At 57.9% G+C, this 19,060-nt stretch overlaps 2 protein-coding genes and 1 long non-coding RNA gene across 3 annotated transcripts; all 3 read right to left on the reverse strand.

Moving 5' to 3' along the window:
- Nucleotides 1-905: 905 nt before the first annotated feature.
- On the reverse strand, nucleotides 906-7,066 carry LOC133220212 (calmodulin-regulated spectrin-associated protein 3-like; the record flags this gene model as incomplete). The annotated part of the gene is made up of 3 exons (XM_061368152.1): nucleotides 6,903-7,066; nucleotides 1,904-2,136; nucleotides 906-1,040 (listed from the first exon to the last, which is right to left on the reverse strand). Coding segments are annotated over exons 1-3 (516 nt in total), but the record flags the coding sequence as incomplete, so codon positions are not given.
- LOC133220154 (uncharacterized) lies at nucleotides 5,132-5,756 on the reverse strand. The gene is made up of 3 exons (XR_009727650.1): nucleotides 5,712-5,756; nucleotides 5,435-5,453; nucleotides 5,132-5,309 (listed from the first exon to the last, which is right to left on the reverse strand). It is a non-coding gene; the product is annotated as an uncharacterized LOC133220154 (long non-coding RNA).
- A 2,325-nt stretch (nucleotides 7,067-9,391) lies between the features above and the next one.
- On the reverse strand, nucleotides 9,392-17,270 carry EPHX3 (epoxide hydrolase 3). Its single transcript, XM_061368057.1, has 8 exons — nucleotides 17,206-17,270; nucleotides 16,197-16,451; nucleotides 15,976-16,061; nucleotides 14,585-14,913; nucleotides 13,015-13,118; nucleotides 12,729-12,877; nucleotides 9,802-10,077; nucleotides 9,392-9,425 (listed from the first exon to the last, which is right to left on the reverse strand). Exons 2-7 carry the CDS (start codon nucleotides 16,440-16,442, stop codon nucleotides 9,849-9,851), a joined length of 1,143 nt encoding a protein of 380 aa, XP_061224041.1. The 5' UTR covers nucleotides 16,443-16,451; nucleotides 17,206-17,270; the 3' UTR covers nucleotides 9,392-9,425; nucleotides 9,802-9,848.
- Between the last annotated feature and the right edge of the window lie 1,790 nt (nucleotides 17,271-19,060).

The following is a 19,060-nucleotide window of genomic DNA, read 5'->3' on the forward strand; positions in this document are numbered from 1 at the left end:
CATAGATAGCCTGTAGGCCTGCCCCATAGACACCCCATAGCCCCCCATAGACCTCCCATAGCTCCCAATAGACCCTTCATAGACGCCCATAGCCCCCCATAGCCCCCCCATAGCCCCTCCATAGCCCCCCCATAGCCCCCCCATAGCCCCCCTAAACCCCCTATAGCCCCCCATAGCTCCTCCACAGCCCCCCATAGCCTCCCATAGCCCCCCAGACCCCCCCATAGCCCCCCCATAGCCCCTCCATATCCCCCCATAGCCCACCCATAGACCCCCATACCCCTCCATAGACCCCCCATACCCCCATACCCCCCATAGCCCTCCCATAGGCCCCCAGACTCCCCCATAGCCCCTCCATAACCCCCCCAATGTCCCTCCATAGCCCCCCAAACCCCCCATAACCCCCCCATAGCCCCTCCATACCCCCCCATAGCCCCCCCATAGCCCCCTAAACCCCCTATAGCCCCCCAAAGCTCCTCCATAGCCCCCCATAGCCCCCCATAGCCCCCAGACCCCCCCATAGCCCCCCCATAGCCCCATACCCCCATACCCCCCCATGCCCCCCATAGCCCCAGACCCCCATAGCCCCTCCATACCCCCCCATAGCCCCCCATAGGCCCCCAGACCCCCCATAGCCCCTCCATAACCCCCCCAATGCCCCTCCATAGCCCCCCAAACCCCCAATCCATCCCCCCCATAGCCCCCCATAGCCCCCCATACCCCCCCAATGCCCCTCCATACCCCCCCAATGCCCCTCCATGAACCCCCATAGCCCCTCCATACCCCCATCCCCCCCCATCCCCCATAACCCCAACCCCCCCACACCCCCATACCCCGACCCCCATACATTCCCATACCCCCCATAGCCCCCCATCCCCCCCACCCCCCCATAGCCCCCCCCATACCGTATCCAACCAGCACAGGATCTTCTGCTCCCAGCCCTCGGGCCCGGGGGGGGCTCCCGGGGGGCACCCCAAGCCCCGCGTGGCCTCGGCCACGAAGGCACCCATGAGGGAGTCGATGAGGGTGAGGTGGGCGTCCTGGGGGGAGGGGGGCAGTGGGAGATCACGTGGGACCAGGGCACCCAGGGCACCCATTGACCCCAGTGCACCCATTGACCCCCATTGACCCCCATTGTACCCATTGACCCCCATTGTACCCATTGACACACATTGTACCCAGGGTACCCATTGACCCCAGTGTACCCAGTGCACCCATTGTACCCAGGGCACCCATTGTACCCAGTGCACCCAGTGACCCCCACTGTACCCAGGGCACCCATTGACTCCATTGTACCCAGTGCACCCATTGTACCCATTGACCCCCAGTGCACCCATTGACCCCAGTGCACCCAATGCACCCATTGTACCCAGTGCACCCAGTGCATCCATTGTACCCATTGACTCCCAGTGACCCCAGTGCACCCAAGTGCACCCACTGTACCCATTGACCCCCAGTGCACCCAGTGACCCCAGTGCACCCATTGACCCCAGTGCACCCATTGACCCCCATTGTACCCAGGGCACCCATTGACCCCAGTGCACCCATTGACCCCCAGTGCACCCATTGTACCCATTGACCCCCACTGCACCCATTGCACCCATTACCCCATTGCTCCCATTATGCCCATTAACCTCAATGCCCCCATTGCCCCCATTACCGTATTGTCTCCCATTCCCCCATTCTCCCACTGACCCCCATTACCCCCAATGCCTCCATTACCCCCATTGCCCCATTTCCATTGTCCCCCATTGCCACCATTCTCCCCATTGCGCCCCATTGTCCCCATTGCCACATTTCCATTGCCCCCCATTCTCCCCATTGCCCCCATTCCCCCATTCCCCCATTACCCCCATTGCCCCCATTACCCCCCATTACCCCATTCCCCCCCGGCCTCACTCACGATGTCGAGGGGCGGCCTGAGGTCCGCCGCCTGCAGGGGGCGCTCTCTCAGCACGGGCCCGTCCCCGCGCTGCCGCAGCAGCTCCAGCAGCGCCGCCGTGTCCGGGGGCGGCCGCGCCCGCAAGGCCCAGGCCCAGGCCCTGCAGTAGAGCCCCGGGGCCGACAGGGCCCGAGCCACGGCCGGCACCAGGCGGCCCCGCTGCAGCGGCTCCCGCAGCGCCTCCGGAACGTTCCCTGCGGGGAGGGAAGGGAGAGGTAACGGATAGGGGGGACCGGGGGTGATGGGGGGATACCATAGAGACAGCATGGGGGTACCATAGAGATACCATAGAGACACATAGAGACCATAGAGACCATAGAGATACCATAGAGACCATAGAGACCATAGAGACCATTGAGATACCATAGAGACACACAGACATCAGAGAGACCATAGAGATCCGTAGAGACCATAGAGACCCCATAGAGACCCATAGAGACCCATAGAGACACATAGAGACCATAGAGACCATAGAGACCATAGAGACACATAGAGACCATAGAGATACCATAGAGATACCATAGAGACACCATAGAGATACCATAGAGACACCATAGAGACACCATAGAGACCATAGAGACCATAGAGAGACCATAGAGACACCATAGAGACCATAGAGACACCATAGAGATACCATAGAGACAGCATAGAGACCATAGAGATACCATAGAGACACCATAGAGTAGACACCATGAGATACCATAGAGACACCATAGAGACACCATAGAGACCATAGAGACACCATAGAGACACCATAGAGAACCATAGAGACACCATAGAGACCATAGAGATACCATAGAGATACCATAGAGACACCATAGAGACCATAGAGACACCATAGAGATACCATAGAGACACCATAGAGACACCATAGAGAGACCATAGAGACACCATAGAGATACCATAGAGACACCATAGAGATACCATAGAGATACCATAGAGACACATAGAGACCATAGAGATACCATAGAGATACCATAGAGACACCATAGAGACACCATAGAGACCATAGAGATACCATAGAGATACCATAGAGACACCATAGAGAGACCATAGAGACACCATAGAGATACCATAGAGACACCATAGAGAGACCATAGAGATACCATAGAGATACCATAGAGACACCATAGAGAACCATAGAGACACCATAGAGATACCATAGAGACACCATAGAGATACCATAGAGACACCATAGAGACCATAGAGACACCATAGAGATACCATAGAGACACCATAGAGAGAACCATAGAGAACCATGACACCATAGAGACAGGACCATAGAGATACCATAGAGACACCATAGAGACACCATAGAGACACCATAGAGATACCATAGAGACACCATAGAGAGACCATAGAGATACCATAGAGATACCATAGAGACACCATAGAGATACCATAGAGACACCATAGAGATACCATAGAGACACCATAGAGATACCATAGAGACACCATAGAGATACCATAGAGATACCATAGAGACACCATAGAGACACCATAGAGATACCATAGAGACACCATAGAGACACCATGGGGATACCATAGAGATACCATAGAGACACCATAGAGATACCATAGAGACACCATAGAGATACCATAGAGATACCATAGAGATATCATAGAGATACCATAGAGACACCATAGAGATACCATGGGGATACCATAGAGACACCATAGGGGTACCATGGCGGTATCACAGGGGTGCCATAGAGACACCATAGGGGTATCATAGGGGTACAACAGAGACACCATAGAGATACCATAGAGACATCATAGAGACACCATGGGGTTATCATGGGGATGCCATAGAGATACACGGGGATACCATAGGGGTACTATGGCGATACCATAAAGATGCATGGGGATATCATAGAGACACCATAGGGATACCATAGGGGTACCATGGGAATACCATGTGGATACCATGGGGTTACCATGGGGATACCATGGGGTTACCAGGGGGATACCATGGGGGTACCAGGGGGATACCATGGGGGTACCAGGGGGATACCATGGGGGTACCATAAGGATACCATGGAGGTACCAGGGGATACCATGGGGATACCATGGGGGTACCAGGGGGATACCATGGGGATACCCCAAGGATACCATAGGGATACCAAGGGGACACCGTGGAACAACTCCCACAGTGCCTCAGGCACATTCCCTATGGGATACAGGGACACCATAGGGACACCATGGAGACACCATAGGAACACCATAGGGACACCATAGGGACACCATAGGGACACCATAGGGACACCATAGGAACACCATAGGGACACCATAGGGACACCATAGGGACATCCCAGGGCCTCCATGGGGACATCATGGGGCCACCATGGAACAGCTCCCACAGTGCCTCAGGCACATTCCCTATGGGATACAGGGACACCATAGGGACACCATAGGAACACCATAGGAACACCATAGGAACACCATAGGGACACCATAGGGACACCATAGGGACATCCCAGTGCCTCCATGGGGACATCATGGGGACACCATGGAACAGCTCCCACAGCTCCTCAGGCACATTCCCTATGGGATACAGGGCACAGGGAGAGGGGGATACCCTGGATCCCACTGCAGCGCCTCGGGAACATCCCCTATGGGATGCCATTGGGACAGCACAGATCTCTCATTGGCTTGGACCTATCCATGGACCCACCATGGACCCACTCAATGGCATGGGATCTACCCATGGCCAAGACCCCATCAATGGACACCCCAATGGCCAGGACCCCATCAATGGAGACCCCAATGGCCAGGACCCCATCAATGGAGACCCCAATGGCCAGGACCCCATCAACGGAGACCCCAATGGCCAAGACCCCGTCAATGGAGACCCCAATGGCCAAGACCCCATCAGTGGAGGCCCAAGACCCCATCAGTGGAGGCCCAAGACCCCATCAATGGAGACCCCAATGGCCAGGACCCCATCAATGGAGACCCCAATGGCCAAGACCCCATCAATGGAGACCCCAATGGCCAAGACCCCATCAATGGAGACCCCAATGGCCAAGACCCCATCAATGGAGACCCCAATGGCCAAGACCCCATCAATGGAGACCCCAATGGCCAAGACCCCATCAATGGAGACCCCAATGGCCAGGACCCCGTCAATGGAGACCCCAATGGCCAAGACCCCATCAATGGAGACCCCACCATGAATCAATGACCATGGATCCAAGGCTACAGAGACCCCCAATGGTCGTGGAGAGCCCCATGGCACCCACAGCACCCACCCTGCACCCACACCCAACCAATGGCACCCACCCAGCGCACACCCTGAACCCACAGCACCCACTCAGCACCCACACCCAACCCATGGCACCCGTCCTGCAAGCACCCAACCCAGCAGCTAGCTGCATCTACAGCATCCATCCTGCACCTACAGCACCCACCCCATGGCACCCACAGCACCCTACTGATGGTATCCCCAGCACCCATCCTGCACCCACAGCACTCATCCTGCACCCACAGCACCTATCTGCACCCATAGCACCTATCTGCACCTACAGCACCCACCTGCACCCACAGCACCCTACTGATGGTATCCCCAGCACCCATCCTGTACCCATAGCACCCATCCTGCACCCACAGCACCCATCCTGTACCCATAGCACCCTACTGATGGTATCCCCAGCACCCATCCTACACCCATAGGACCCATCCTGCACCCATAGCACCCTACTGATGGTATCCCCAGCACCCATCCTGCACCCATAGCACCCATCCTGCACCCACAGCACCCATCCTGCACCCACAGCACCCTACTGATGGTATCCCCAGCACCCATCCTGCACCCACAGCACCCATCCTGCACCCACAGCACCCATCCTGCACCCATAGCACCCAACTAATGGCACCCCCAGCACCCATCCTGCACCCCACAAGTCGGTGTCACCCCCAACCCCCCCCATGCCCTCCCCATGACCCCGCGGGTGCTGCTTCAAAGCGCCCCTCCCCCCCCCCCCCCCCCCGGCCAAAGGGCGCTGAGGGAGGGGGGAGGGGGAGGACTTTGACCGGGGGGGGCGGAGCTAAAGCGGGAGGGGGGGGGGGATGGGGACATTGGCGGGGGCTTGGGGGTTCCCCCCCCAACACCGCAAGAGGCGGCGCCGACGGGGGGGGGGAATCCCGCCCTGTGACGTCACGAGGCGGTGTCACACCCATGACGTCACATCCCCCCCCCCAGGCTGCAACAAAAGCACTGGGGGGGGAGGGGGGGAAAACCCCCAATTGGGACCCCCCCTCCCGTTACCGGACACCCCATAACCGGTACCAGACCCCTTCCCCCCCCATAGACCTGGACACCCCATAACCGGTAGCAACCACCTGCACCGCCCACAACTCCGGTTCACCGGGGCCCCTCGGGCCCCCTTCACCCTCCATTGCCCGGTGCAAGGTGCATCCTCAGTACCAGCATCCCCAGTACCAGCATCCCCTCGGTATCAGCATCCCCTCGGTACCAGCATCCCCAGTACCAGCATCCCCCCTGTACCAGCACCCCCTCGGTACCAGCATCTCGGTATCACCATCCCCGGTACCAGCATCCGCCCTATACCATCATCCCCTCGGTACCACCATCCCCGGTACCAGCATCCCAGTAAATGCATCCCCCCTATACCAGCATCCCCTCGGTACCACCATCCCTTCGGTACCACCATCCCCTGTACCAGCATCCGTGGTACCAGCATCCCCCCTATACCAGCATCCCCTCGGTACCAGCATCCCGGTACCAGCATCCCGGTACCAGCATCGCCCCGGTACCAGCATCCCTGGTACCAGCATTCCCCCTATACCAGCATCCCCTCGCTACCACCATCCCCGGTACCACCATCCCCGGTACCTGCATCCCCTCGGTACCACCATCCCCTGTACCAGCATCCCGGTACCACCACCCCCGGTACCTGCATCCCCCCGGCCCCCCTCCGGTGCCCACTCCCGGCCTTACCCGCACCCCCGTAGCTGGCGGCGATGGCCCAGGCGATGCTGGCTGCGGTGCGGGCCCGGGCCCCGTCGTACCGGTCGAGCGGGCGGATCTCGGGCCCCAGCAGCTCCCGGCGCATGGCGGCGGCCGCGGCCGGAGGAGCCGCCACCATCGCGGGGCCCGGCCCGGTCCGGTCGGGTCCGGTTCGGCTTCACTCGGGGGGGGGGGGTTCGGAGGTGTTCGGGTCCCCTCGGGTGGAGCTCGGGGGGCTCGGAGGGGCTCGGAGGGGCTCGGGGAAGGAGGGGGGGCTCGGAGCGAGTTGGGGAGCGCTCGGGGGGGGTTCGGGAGCGCTCGGAGGGGTTCGGAAGGGTTCGGAAGGGGTCGGGGGGGTTCGGAGGCGGGCGCGGCCCCGGGTGGGAGCGAGAGCGGAGCGCCAGGTGCAGGGGAGGGGAGAGGGGAAGGGGGGGGGGCCCGGGCACGTGACCGCAGGTGAGCCCCGCCCACTGCTGCTCCCGGTGGGGCGGGGCTGGGGGGGGGTGGGAACGGGGGACACTGGGAGTAATGGGGGCAATGGGGGTAATGTGGGGGTAATGGGGACAATGGGGGTAATGGGGGGCAATGGGAGTAATGGGGGCAATGGGGGTCTATGGGGGTAATGGGGGCAATGGGGGTAATGGGGGCAATGGGGACAATGGGGGTAATGGGGGTCATGGGGGCAATGGGGGGCAATGGGTTAATGGGGGCAATGGGAGTCAATGAGGGACACTGGTAGTAACGGGAACGCTGCAGGCAGCAGAGCGGTCTGGGGGGGAACTGGGAGCAATGGGGGGATTGGGGGGAATGGGAGCACTGGGAACGCTGGGAGCACTGGGGCTAATGGGGAACACTGGGGATAATGGGGAGCAGTCCCTTACGGAGGCTCTGGGGTTACTGGGAGCACTGGGGCTAATAGGGAGCAGTCCCTTACGGAGGCTCTGGGGTTACTGGGAGCACTGGGGCTAATAGGGAGCAGTCCCTTATGGAGGCTCTGGGGTTAATGGGAGCACTGGGAGCACTGGGAGCACTGGGTGTCCGTGTCCATGCCCCGGTGCCCCCCCGTGTCCATGTCCCCCCCGCAGCCCCTCCCCGTGTCCTATTTTCCACCAGTGGCCATGGCAACGGGACAAGGGACACGGGGGGGGGGCACGGGGGATGTGAAGGGGACAGGAGGGACGTGGGATATGGGGTATGAGATATGGGATATGGGGTATGGGGTATGGGGTATGGGGTATGGGATATGGGGTATGGGATATGGGGTATGGGGTATGGGGTATGGGGTATGGGATATGGGATATGGGGTATGGGGTATGGGGTATGGGGTATGGGATATGGGGTATGGGGTATGGGATATGGGATATGGGGTATGGGATATGGGGTATGGGATATGGGGTATGGGGTATGGGGTATGGGATATGGGGTATGGGGTATGGGATATGGGGTATGGGGTAAATGGGATATGGGATGTGGGGGGGATGGGTTTGGGGTTCTGGGGACTCCCCAGGTGGGGGCGGGGCCGCAGGTGCTCTCGCTGGGCCCTCCCCGGCCCCTCCCCCCGCCCAGTTCATCCGGTTCAACCGGTTCAGCTGGGAGCTGGGGGGGGACGGGCCCGGTTGGGGGGGGGGGAGGGGCAGCCCTGGGCCCCCCTCTTCCCCCTCCCCCGTTAATCCCCGGCACCGGTTGGAGCCGCCGCGAGGTCCGAAGAGGATTAAAGGGGGGAGGGGCCCCAACACCAGCACCCCCCCCCCCGGCACCCATTCCCCCCCCCTCGCCCATCCCCCACCCCCCCGGGGCTGGTTCTGGCACCCAAGGGTGCTGGCAGTGACCCAGGACTCGGCACCAGCACCCATGGGTGGCACCCACGGCCTAATGCGGCGACACCCGGCTTTATTGAAGGCACTTGGGAGCAAGGGGCCCCATCCAGATGCTGGGGTCCCCATCCAGCTGTTAGGATCCCCATCCAGATATTGGGGTCCCCATCCAGATGCTGAGGTCCCCATGCAGATGTTGAGGTCCCCATGCAGATGTTGCGCTCCCCACCCAGATGCTGCGGTCCCCATCCAGATGCTGAGGTCCCCATCCAGATGCTGGGGTCCCCATCCAGATGCTGAGGTCCCCATGCAGATGTTGTGCTCCCCACCCAGATGTTGGGTCCCCATCCAGATGTTGCGGTCTCCATCCAGATGGTGGGGTCCCCATCCAGATGTTGAGGTCCCCATGCAGATGTTGCGCTCCCCACCCAGATGTTGGGGTACCCATCCAGATGCTGATGTCCCCATCCAGATGCTGAGGTCCCCATCCAGATGTTGAGGTCCTGCCACTCCACCATTGTCTCCCCCCAACCCTTCTCCTCTTCCCCCCCCCCCCCCCCCCCCCCCAGATGTTGCTGTGGGGAAACCCCCTTTTGTACCACTATGGGTGCACCCCTGGGTGCTACTATGGGGAGCATCCATAGGTACCGCTATGGGGAGCACCCATGGGTACCACTATGGGGAGCATCCATGGGTACCGCTTTGGGGAGCACCCATGGGTACTGCTATGGGGAGCATCCATGGATACCACTATGGGGAGCATCCATAGGTACCTCTATGGGGAGCATCCATAGGTACCTCTATGGGGAGCATCCATAGGTACCTCTATGGGGAGCATCCATGGGTACCGCTATGGGGAGCACCCATGGGTACCTCTATGGGGAGCATCCATGGGTACCGCTATGGGGAGCATCCATAGGTACCACTATGGGGAGCATCCATGGGTACCGCTATGGGGAGCAGCCATGGGTACCGCTATGGGGAGCATCCATGGGTACCTCTATGGGGAGCATCCATGGGTACCGCTATGGGGAGCATCCATGGGTACCGCTATGGGGAGCACCCATGGGTACCACTATGGGGAGCACCCATGGGTACCTATGGGGAGCACCCATGGGTGCCCCTATGGGTGCAGGCTGCCCCCATCCAGGAAGTCCTGGATGAGGCGGGCGAGGGCGCGGGGTTGGTCCTCGGGCAGCCAATGGCTGGCATCGGGCAGGAGGCAGAGGCGGGCACTGGGCCGCAGGCACCGGCGCAGGGACGGCACCAGCCGTGGGTCCAGGAGCGCGTCGTGGCCGCCCCACAGCAGCAGCGTGGCGATGGGGGGCGGCTCCCGCGGGATCGGGGTGCCCCTGTGGGGACAGGGGGAGGAGCTTCCATGGGGCTCCCAACCGGGAGCGTCTCCAATGGGAGCGTCACCAATGGGGCACCCAACTGGGAGCATCTCCAATGGGAGCGTCCCCAGTGGGAGAGTCTCCAATGGGAGTATATCCAATGGGGCACCCAACTGGGAACCTCTCCAATGGGAGCGTCTCCAGTGGGGCACTGAACTGGGAGCATCTCCAATGGGAGCATCTCCAATGGGGGCATCACCAATGAGAGCATCACCACTGGGAGCATCACCAATGGGAGCATCTCCAACGGGGCACCCAACTGGGAGCATCTCCAATGGGAGTATCTCCAATGGGGCACCCAACTGGGAATGTCTCCAATGGGAGCATCTCCAGTGGGGCACTGAACTGGGAGCATCTCCAATGGGACATCTCCAATGGGAGCATCAGCAATTGGAGCATTTCCAATGGGGGCATCACCAATGAGAGCATCTCCAATGGGGCACCCAACTGGGAGCATCACCAATGGGAGCATTTCCAATGGGAGCATTTCCAATGGGAGCATCTCCAATGGGAGCATCACCAATGGGAGCGTCCCCAATGGACCGAAGTGAGATCAACCCAAAGAGGAACAACTCAGTGGGACCCCACCAGTCCATAGCACCCATCCCATAACACCCAACCCAAGAGCACCCAACTGGAACCATCCCAAAGAGGAGCACCCCAATGGGATCCCATCAACCCATAACACCCAACCCAAGAGCACCCAACCCAAGAGCACCCCAATGGGATCCCATCAACTCACAGCACCCAACCCAAGAGCACCCAACTGGAACCATCCCAAAGAGGAGCACCCCAATGGGATCCCACCACCAACACCCAACCCAAGAGCACCCAATGGGATCCCATCAACCCACAGCACCCAACCCAAGAGCACCCAATGGGATCCCATCAACCCATAACACCCAACGCAAGAGCACCCAACTGGAACCATCCCAAAGAGGAGCACCCAATGGGATCCCATCAACCCACAACACCCAACCCAAGAGCACCCCAATGGGATCCCATCAACCCATAACACCCAACCCAAGAGCACCCAATGGGATCCCATCAACCCACAACACCCAACCCAAGAGCACCCAATGGGATCCCACCAACCCACAACACCCAACCCAAGAGCACCCAATGGGATCCCATCAACCCATAACACCCAACCCAAGAGCACCCCAATGGGATCCCATCAACCCATAACACCCAATGCAAGAGCACCCAATGGGATCCCATCAGCCCATAACACCCAACCCAAGAGCACCCAATGGGATCCCATCAACCCACAACACCCAACCCAAGAGCACCCCAATGGGATCCCACCAACCCATAACACCCAACCCAAGAGCACCCCAATGGGATCCCATCAACCCATAACACCCAACCCAAAGCACCCAATGGGATCCCATCAACCCACAACACCCAACCCAAGAGCACCCCAATGGGATCCCATCAACCCACAACACCCAACCCAAGAGCACCCAACTGGAACCATCCCAAAGAGAAGCACCCAATGGTACCTTACCAACACCAGCACCCAACCAGTAACACCCAACCCACAACACCCAACCCAAGAGCACCCAATGGGATCCCACCAACCCACAACACCCAACCCAAGAGCACCCAATGGGATCCCACCAACCCACAACACCCAACCCCAGAGCACCCAATGGGATCCCATCAACCCATAACACCCAACCCAAGAGCACCCCAATGGGATCCCATCAACCCACAACACCCAACCCAAGAGCACCCAACTGGAACCATCCCAAAGAGGAGCACCCAATGGGATCCCATCAACCCACAACACCTAACCCAAGAGCACCCCAATGGGATCCCACCAACCCACAACACCCAACCCAAGAGCACCCAATGGGATCCCACCAACCCACAACACCCAACCCAAGAGCACCCAATGGGATCCCATCAACCCACAACACCCAACCCAAGAGCACCCCAATGGGATCCCATCAACCCACAACACCCAACCCAAGAGCACCCAATGGGATCCCATCAACCCATAACACCCAACCCAAGAGCACCCCAATGGGATCCCATCAACCCACAACACCCAACGCAAGAGCACCCAATGGGATCCCATCAACCCACAACACCCAACCCAAGAGCACCCAATGGGATCCCATCAACCCACAACACCCAACCCAAGAGCACCCAATGGGATCCCATCAACCCATAACACCCAACCCAAGAGCACCCCAATGGGATCCCATCAACCCACAACACCCAACACAAGAGCACCCAACTGGAACCATCCCAAAGAGGAGCACCCAATGTGATCCCACCAACCCACAACACCCAACCCATAACACCCAACCCCAGAGCACCCAACTGGAACCATTCCAAAGAGGAGCACCCAATGGGACCCCACCACCAACACCCAACCCAAGAGCACCCCAATGGGATCCCATCAACCCATAACACCCAACCCAAGAGCACCCAACCCAAGAGCACCCCAATGGGATCCCATCAACCCACAACACCCAACCCAAGAGCACCCAACCAGAACCACCCCAAGAATCCCCCTTGAGTTTGATCTCCCACTGGTGCCCCCCATCCCATCCCCCCCCCCCCCACCCATCAGCACCCAGCGGGGTCCCCCCAACCTGAAGAGGTTGCGGTAGTGATGCAGGGGGGGGCTGAGCCCCCCGGGCTGGGCCAGGCTGTAGATGTAGGCCTCGAGCTCCTGCTCCGTGAGGCTGCGCCCGGGGCTCTGGATCCCGGTCCATGCCCCGCTCAGGATGAGCTTCACCAACTGCAGAGCACCCAATGGGGGCCATAGGGGGTGCCCATGGAGCCACGGCCCCACCGTGGGCACCGGTGGGGCTGGAGGAGCTCCTGGGGTTCAGGACGGGGAGCAGGGGATGGGGGGGACGTGGGGATGGGGCCCACCTCGAAGTCCGCCAGGGAGAGCAGCAGCTCCGGTAGCCAGGGCAACTGGGCCAGGAAGACGTAACTGGAGCGCAGGAGCTGAGTGGGGTGGCCCAGGGTGAAGCCTGCACCCAAAGAGGGGTGGGAGGGGATAAATGGGGTGGGATGGGATGGGGATGGGGATGGGATGGGATGGGATGGGATGGGATGGGATGGGATAGATGGGATAGGGTGGGATGGGATAGATAGGATGGATGGATGGATGGATGGGATGGGATGGGATGGGATGGATGGGATAGGATGGGATGGGATGGGATGGATAGATAGGATGGATGGATAGGATGGGATAGATAGGATGGGATGGGATGGGATGGGATGGGATGGGATGGGATGGATGGGATGGGATAGGATGGGATGGGATAGGATGGGATGGGATGGGATAGGATAGGATGGGATGGGATGGGATAGGATGGGATGGGATAGGATGGGATGGATGGGATAGGATGGGATGGGATAGGATGGGATGGGATGGGATGGGATAGGATAGGATGGGATGGGATGGGATGGGATGGGATGGGATAGGATGGATGGGATAGATAGGATGGGATGGGATGGGATAGATGGGATAGGATTGGAAGGATGGATGGATGGATGGGATGGATGGATGGAATGGGATGGGATGGGATAGATGGGATGGGATGGGATGGGATGGGATGGGATGGGATAGATAGGATAGGATGGGATAGATGGGATGGGATGGAATGGGATGGGATGGGATAGATGGGATGGGATGGGATGGGATGGGATGGATGGGATGGGATGGATGGGATGGGATGGATGGGATGAGGTTGGGATGGGATGGATAGGACAGATGGGATAGGATGGATAGGATTGGATGGGATGGATGGGATGAGGTTGGGATGGATGGGATGGGACGGATGGATAGGATGGGATGGATGGGATGGGATGGGATGGGATGGGATGGGATTGGATAGGATGGGATGGGATTGGATAGGATGGGATGGGATAGATGGGATGGATGGGATGGGATGGGATGGGATGGGATAGATAGGATGGGATGGGATGGGATGGATAGGATGGGATGGGATAGGATGGGATGGGATGGGATGGGATGGGATGGGATAGATAGGATGGGATGGGATGGGATAGATAGGATAGGATGGGATAGATGGGATGGGATGGGATGGGATGGGATGGGATGGGATAGATAGGATGGGATGGGATGGGATAGATAGGATAGGATGGGATAGATGGGATGGGATGGGATGGGATGGGATGGGGGGGGGGGGGGCCATGGCAGGGGCAATGCCCTGAGAGGTGGCACCCGATGGTACCCAACAGGATGGCCATGAGAGATGGTACCCAATGCCATTGACCATGGGAGGGCACCCAATGCCATTGGCCATAACAGATGGCACCCAATGACATTGACCATGGGATGGCACCCAATGCCATTGGCCACGGGAGGCCACCCAATGACATCAACCACAAGACACCCCCCCCCCCATGTCTCCACGATGACGCCCATCACCCCCATGGAGGCCCCAAACCCCCCCCATCCCCCCCTTACCGGCCATGACGGCGCGGTGCGGCGCGTCCATCACCACCAGCTTCTCCACCAGCTCGGGGTGCCCGGCGGCCAACTCCCAGGCCAGGACCCCCCCCCAGTCGTGCCCCACCAGGATGCACTTGGGGGGCGCAGGGGGCGCCCCGGGGGCTCCGTGGGGCCCATTGGGGGTGCCCAGCGCCTCGATGACCTGGCGCACGTCGTCCAGCAGCGCCTCCAGGCGGTAGCAGTCCCGGCCCGCTGGCTTGGAGGAGGCTCCGTAACCGCGCAGGTCCAGGGCCACCACCCGGTACCGGGAACCGAACTCCTGCAGGAGGTGACGCCAGCAGAACCTGGCGGGAGGGGGGTGGTCACCGGGGTGATGGTGGGGGCCGTGGGGACCATGGTGATGGTGGAGACCATGGGGACCATGATGACCATGGTGATGGTGATGACCATGGGGACCATGATGAGCATGGGGACCATGATGACCATGGAGACCATGATGACCATGGTGATGATGATGATGATGACCATTGGGATGATAATGACCATGGGGACCATGATGACCATGATGATGATGGTGATGACCATGGTGACCATAATGACAATGGTGATGATGGTGGTGATCATGATGACCATGATATCATGATGACCATGGTGATGATGATGACCATGGTGATGATGATGACCATGGGGACCATAATGACTATAATGACCATGGGGACCATGATGACCATGGTGATGATGATGACCATGATGATAATGGTGGTGATCATGATGACCATGATATCATGATGACCATGGTGATGATGATGACCATGATGATGATGGTGATGACAATGATGACCATGGGAACCATGATGACCATGGTGATGAAGGTGATGACCATGGTGACCATAATGACCATGATGATAATGGTGGTGATCATGATGACCATGATATCATGATGACCATGGTGATGATGATGACCATGGTAACCATAATGACCATGATGATAATGGTGGTGATCATGATGACCATGATATCATGATGAACATGGTGATGATGATGACCATGATGATGATGGTGATGACAATGATGACCATGGGAACCATGATGACCATGGTGATGAAGGTGATGACCATGGTGACCATAATGACCATGATGATAATGGTGGTGATCATGATGACCATGATATCATGATGACCATAATGACCATGGTAATGATGGTGGTGATCATGACAACCATGATATCATGATGACCATGGTGATCATGATGACCATGGTGATGATGGTGATGACCATGATGACCATCATGGTGATGGTGATGGTCACCATGGTGACCATGATGATGACGATGGTGACCATGATGCGGGTGTTGGTGACCACAATGAAGACGATGATGATGGCGGTGCCACCATGTTGGTACCCACCAGTTCTGGGGGAAGCCGTGGAGCAGCAGCATCAATGGGGCCGTGGCGGGACCCCGGGTGACGTAGTGCAGCATCAACCCCGAGTCCTAAGGCGGGGGGGGGGGGGGGTGTGGGTCAGTGGGGTGCCCCCATACCAAAACCAGCCCCCACCCCATAACCCCCCTCCCTGGACCCCCAACCCCCCATAAACCACCCAAGACCCCCCCAAAAGTCCCCCCCACCTTGAGGCGCAGGTACTTGTGCTCCCCATAGGTGCCATCGGCCAGGCCGGGGGGGGGCCGGTCCCGCACCCGCCGCCCGAAGGTGGCCCTGGGTCCCCGTCGCAGCAGCACCCAAAGGCCCCAGAGCCCGTAGGCCACCGCCGAGGCCACCGTGGCCACCGCCACCCCCAGCCGGGCCACCAGGCTCGACACGGCCAAGAGCAGCCGGGTGGGAGCCAGCAGCAGCGAGCACAGGGACAGGAGCATGGCCGGGACCTGCAGGGGGCATGGGGCAACGTGGGGCAGCTCCATCCCATGGTGCCCCCATCCCCATGATGGTCCCATCCCAATGACCCCATCCCTATGGTGACCCCATCCTATTGACCCCATCCCATGGTGGTCCCATCCCATTGACTTCATCCACATGGTGCCCCCCCCCCCCATTGACCCCATCCCATTGACCCCATCCCATGATGTCCCCATCCCCATGGTGGTCCCATCCCATTGACCCCATCCCATGGTGTCCCCATCCCATTGACCCTATCCCCATGGTATCCCCATCCCATTGGCCCCATCCCCATGGTGTCCCCATCCCCTGGTGTCCCCATCCCATTGACCCCATCCCCATGGTGCCCCCATCCCATTGGCCCCATCCCCATGGTGTCCCCATCCCCTGGTGTCCCCATCCCACTGACCCCATCCCATTTTGTCCCCATCCCATGGTGACCCCATCCCATGGTTCCCCCATTTCCATGGTGCTCCCATCCCATTGACCCCATCCCATGGTGTCCCCACCGCCTGGTTCCCATTCTATGGGGTCCCGCCATGGGGGTGCCCTTGTCCCGTATCCCCCCCCCCACCCCGTGCCCTTGTCCTGACCCCCCCGTCCCCGCCACCCCCCTCTCCCCTCCCCCCATCCCCGTGTATCCGGTCACGGCTCCGCCCCTGTCGCGACAGCACTGGGTGGGGGAGGAGGATTCCCTGTCGCGACACAAGAGGGTCCCCGCCCCCCTCCGCCCCCCCCCCCGACCTTCTCGCGCCGCTTCCTCCGCCCGCCCGAGCTCGGCCGCGCCCGGCCCCGCCCCCCTCCCCGCTCATTGGTCAGAGCCAGAGAGGCGGGGCAGAGCGAGGCGGCGGCCAATGGGAGCGCGGGGCAGAGGTCACGTGAGGGGGAAGGGAAAAGGTCCCAACTTTGGGGCTTTTTGGGGCCATTTTCCAGGTTTTTTTTTTGTTTTCCTCCTTTCTTTTTTTCCTTTTTTTAAACTTTTTTTTTCTTTCCTCCCTTGGAGCGTTTTTCCCCAATTTTTCACCTTTTTAAACTTTTTTGTACCATTTTCGGCTTTTCTCTCTTTTCCTCCCTTTTTTGCACTTTCCTTTTTGACCATTTCTGCTCTTTTCCCATCTTTTTCCCTTTTACTCTATTCTAAACCAATTTCTCCTTGTTTTTAACCCCTTTTCACCTTTTTTCTGCCACTTTCAAACCCTTTTTAACCCATATTTTTTTCCCCTTTCCCTTTTTTCCCCGTTTTCCTCCTTTTCTTCTAAATTTTAAATTTAAATCTCAAATGAAAAGTTTAACCCCCAAATCTCAAAAGGAAATCCTCAATTTTCTATTTTTACCTTGAAATTAATCCCCAAATTTCACATTTACCTCTCACATTCAGCCTGCTTTCAAACTGAAGCCTGAAACTTCAAATTTCAATCTGAATTTTCTAATTTAACCTTCAAATTAATTTTATCCTTGAATTTCAGATTTAACCCTCACATTCCAATGTTAAGTCTCATTTTTTGTATTTAACCCTAAAATTTCAAATTTAACCCCAAATTTTCAAATTCCAACCTAAATTTTATAATTTAACCTTCAGATTAAACGCTCAATTTCAGACTCAACCCTCAAATTTCAGATTTAACCCCCACATTTCAATGTTAAGCCTCAATTTTCATATTTAGCCCTAAAATTTCAAATTTTAACCCTGAATTTTCAAATTCCAACCTAAATTTTATAATTTAACCTTCAGATTAGATTTAACGCTCAGATTTCAGACTCCAGCCTCAAATTTCAGATTTAACCCCCAAATTTCACCCTTCCCCCTCAAATTTAACCCCCAATTCCAAACTCAATCTTTAAATTCCCAAATCCCCATTTCCCAACGTTTGGATGTCGGGGATGACCCCAATGGAGGGCGGGTTAAGCAAGACCCCACCCCCGCACTGGCCCCGCCCCTTTTCCCCAAGCCCCGCCCCCTGGTTGGAAGAAGCGGCCAATCCCGTGGCTTGTTTTATACAAAACCAAAAGAGCTGCGTTTATTCCATCATCAGCATCAGCATTGGCCCCGGCTCCGGCTCCGGGCTCGGATCCGAGCGGCTCCGGCCAGGAATAATTATAATAATAATAATAATATAATAACATTAATGGGGGGGGGGAGGCTCCGCTCCAGGGCTCGGGAATGCCGGGAATGGGCTGGAGCCCCGCCGGGAGCGGGAAAACCATTGAAATCATACAAAAAAACCATGGGAGAAACCGGCGACTTTGGGGGGAAATCGGGAGGAAATGGGCAAAAAGGGAGCTCCTGGGGGGGGGATGGGGAAGGAAGGAGGAAAAGGAAAGAAAAGAATGAAAATGGGGGGAAAAGGAGGAAAATGAGGGGAAAAGATGGAAAAGGGGGAATAAAGGAGGAAAAGGGAAGGAATAAAGAAGAATGAAAATGGGGGGAAAAGGAGTAAAATGAGGGGAACAAGAGAAATAAAGGAGGAAAAGAAATGAAAGAAGTGAAAATGGGGGAAAAAGGAGGAAAATGAGGGGAAAAAGAGAAATAAAGGAGGAAAAAAGAGAGGAAAATAAGAAAAAAGGAAAAACAGGAAGGAAACCAAAAGGAAAAAAAGGA

Source organism: Neopsephotus bourkii, unplaced genomic scaffold, assembly GCF_033783945.1.
Source record: "Neopsephotus bourkii isolate Nb327-2 ecotype Australia unplaced genomic scaffold, CSIRO-AGI_Nbou_v1 NB_133, whole genome shotgun sequence".
Lineage (NCBI taxonomy): Eukaryota > Metazoa > Chordata > Aves > Psittaciformes > Psittacidae > Neopsephotus > Neopsephotus bourkii.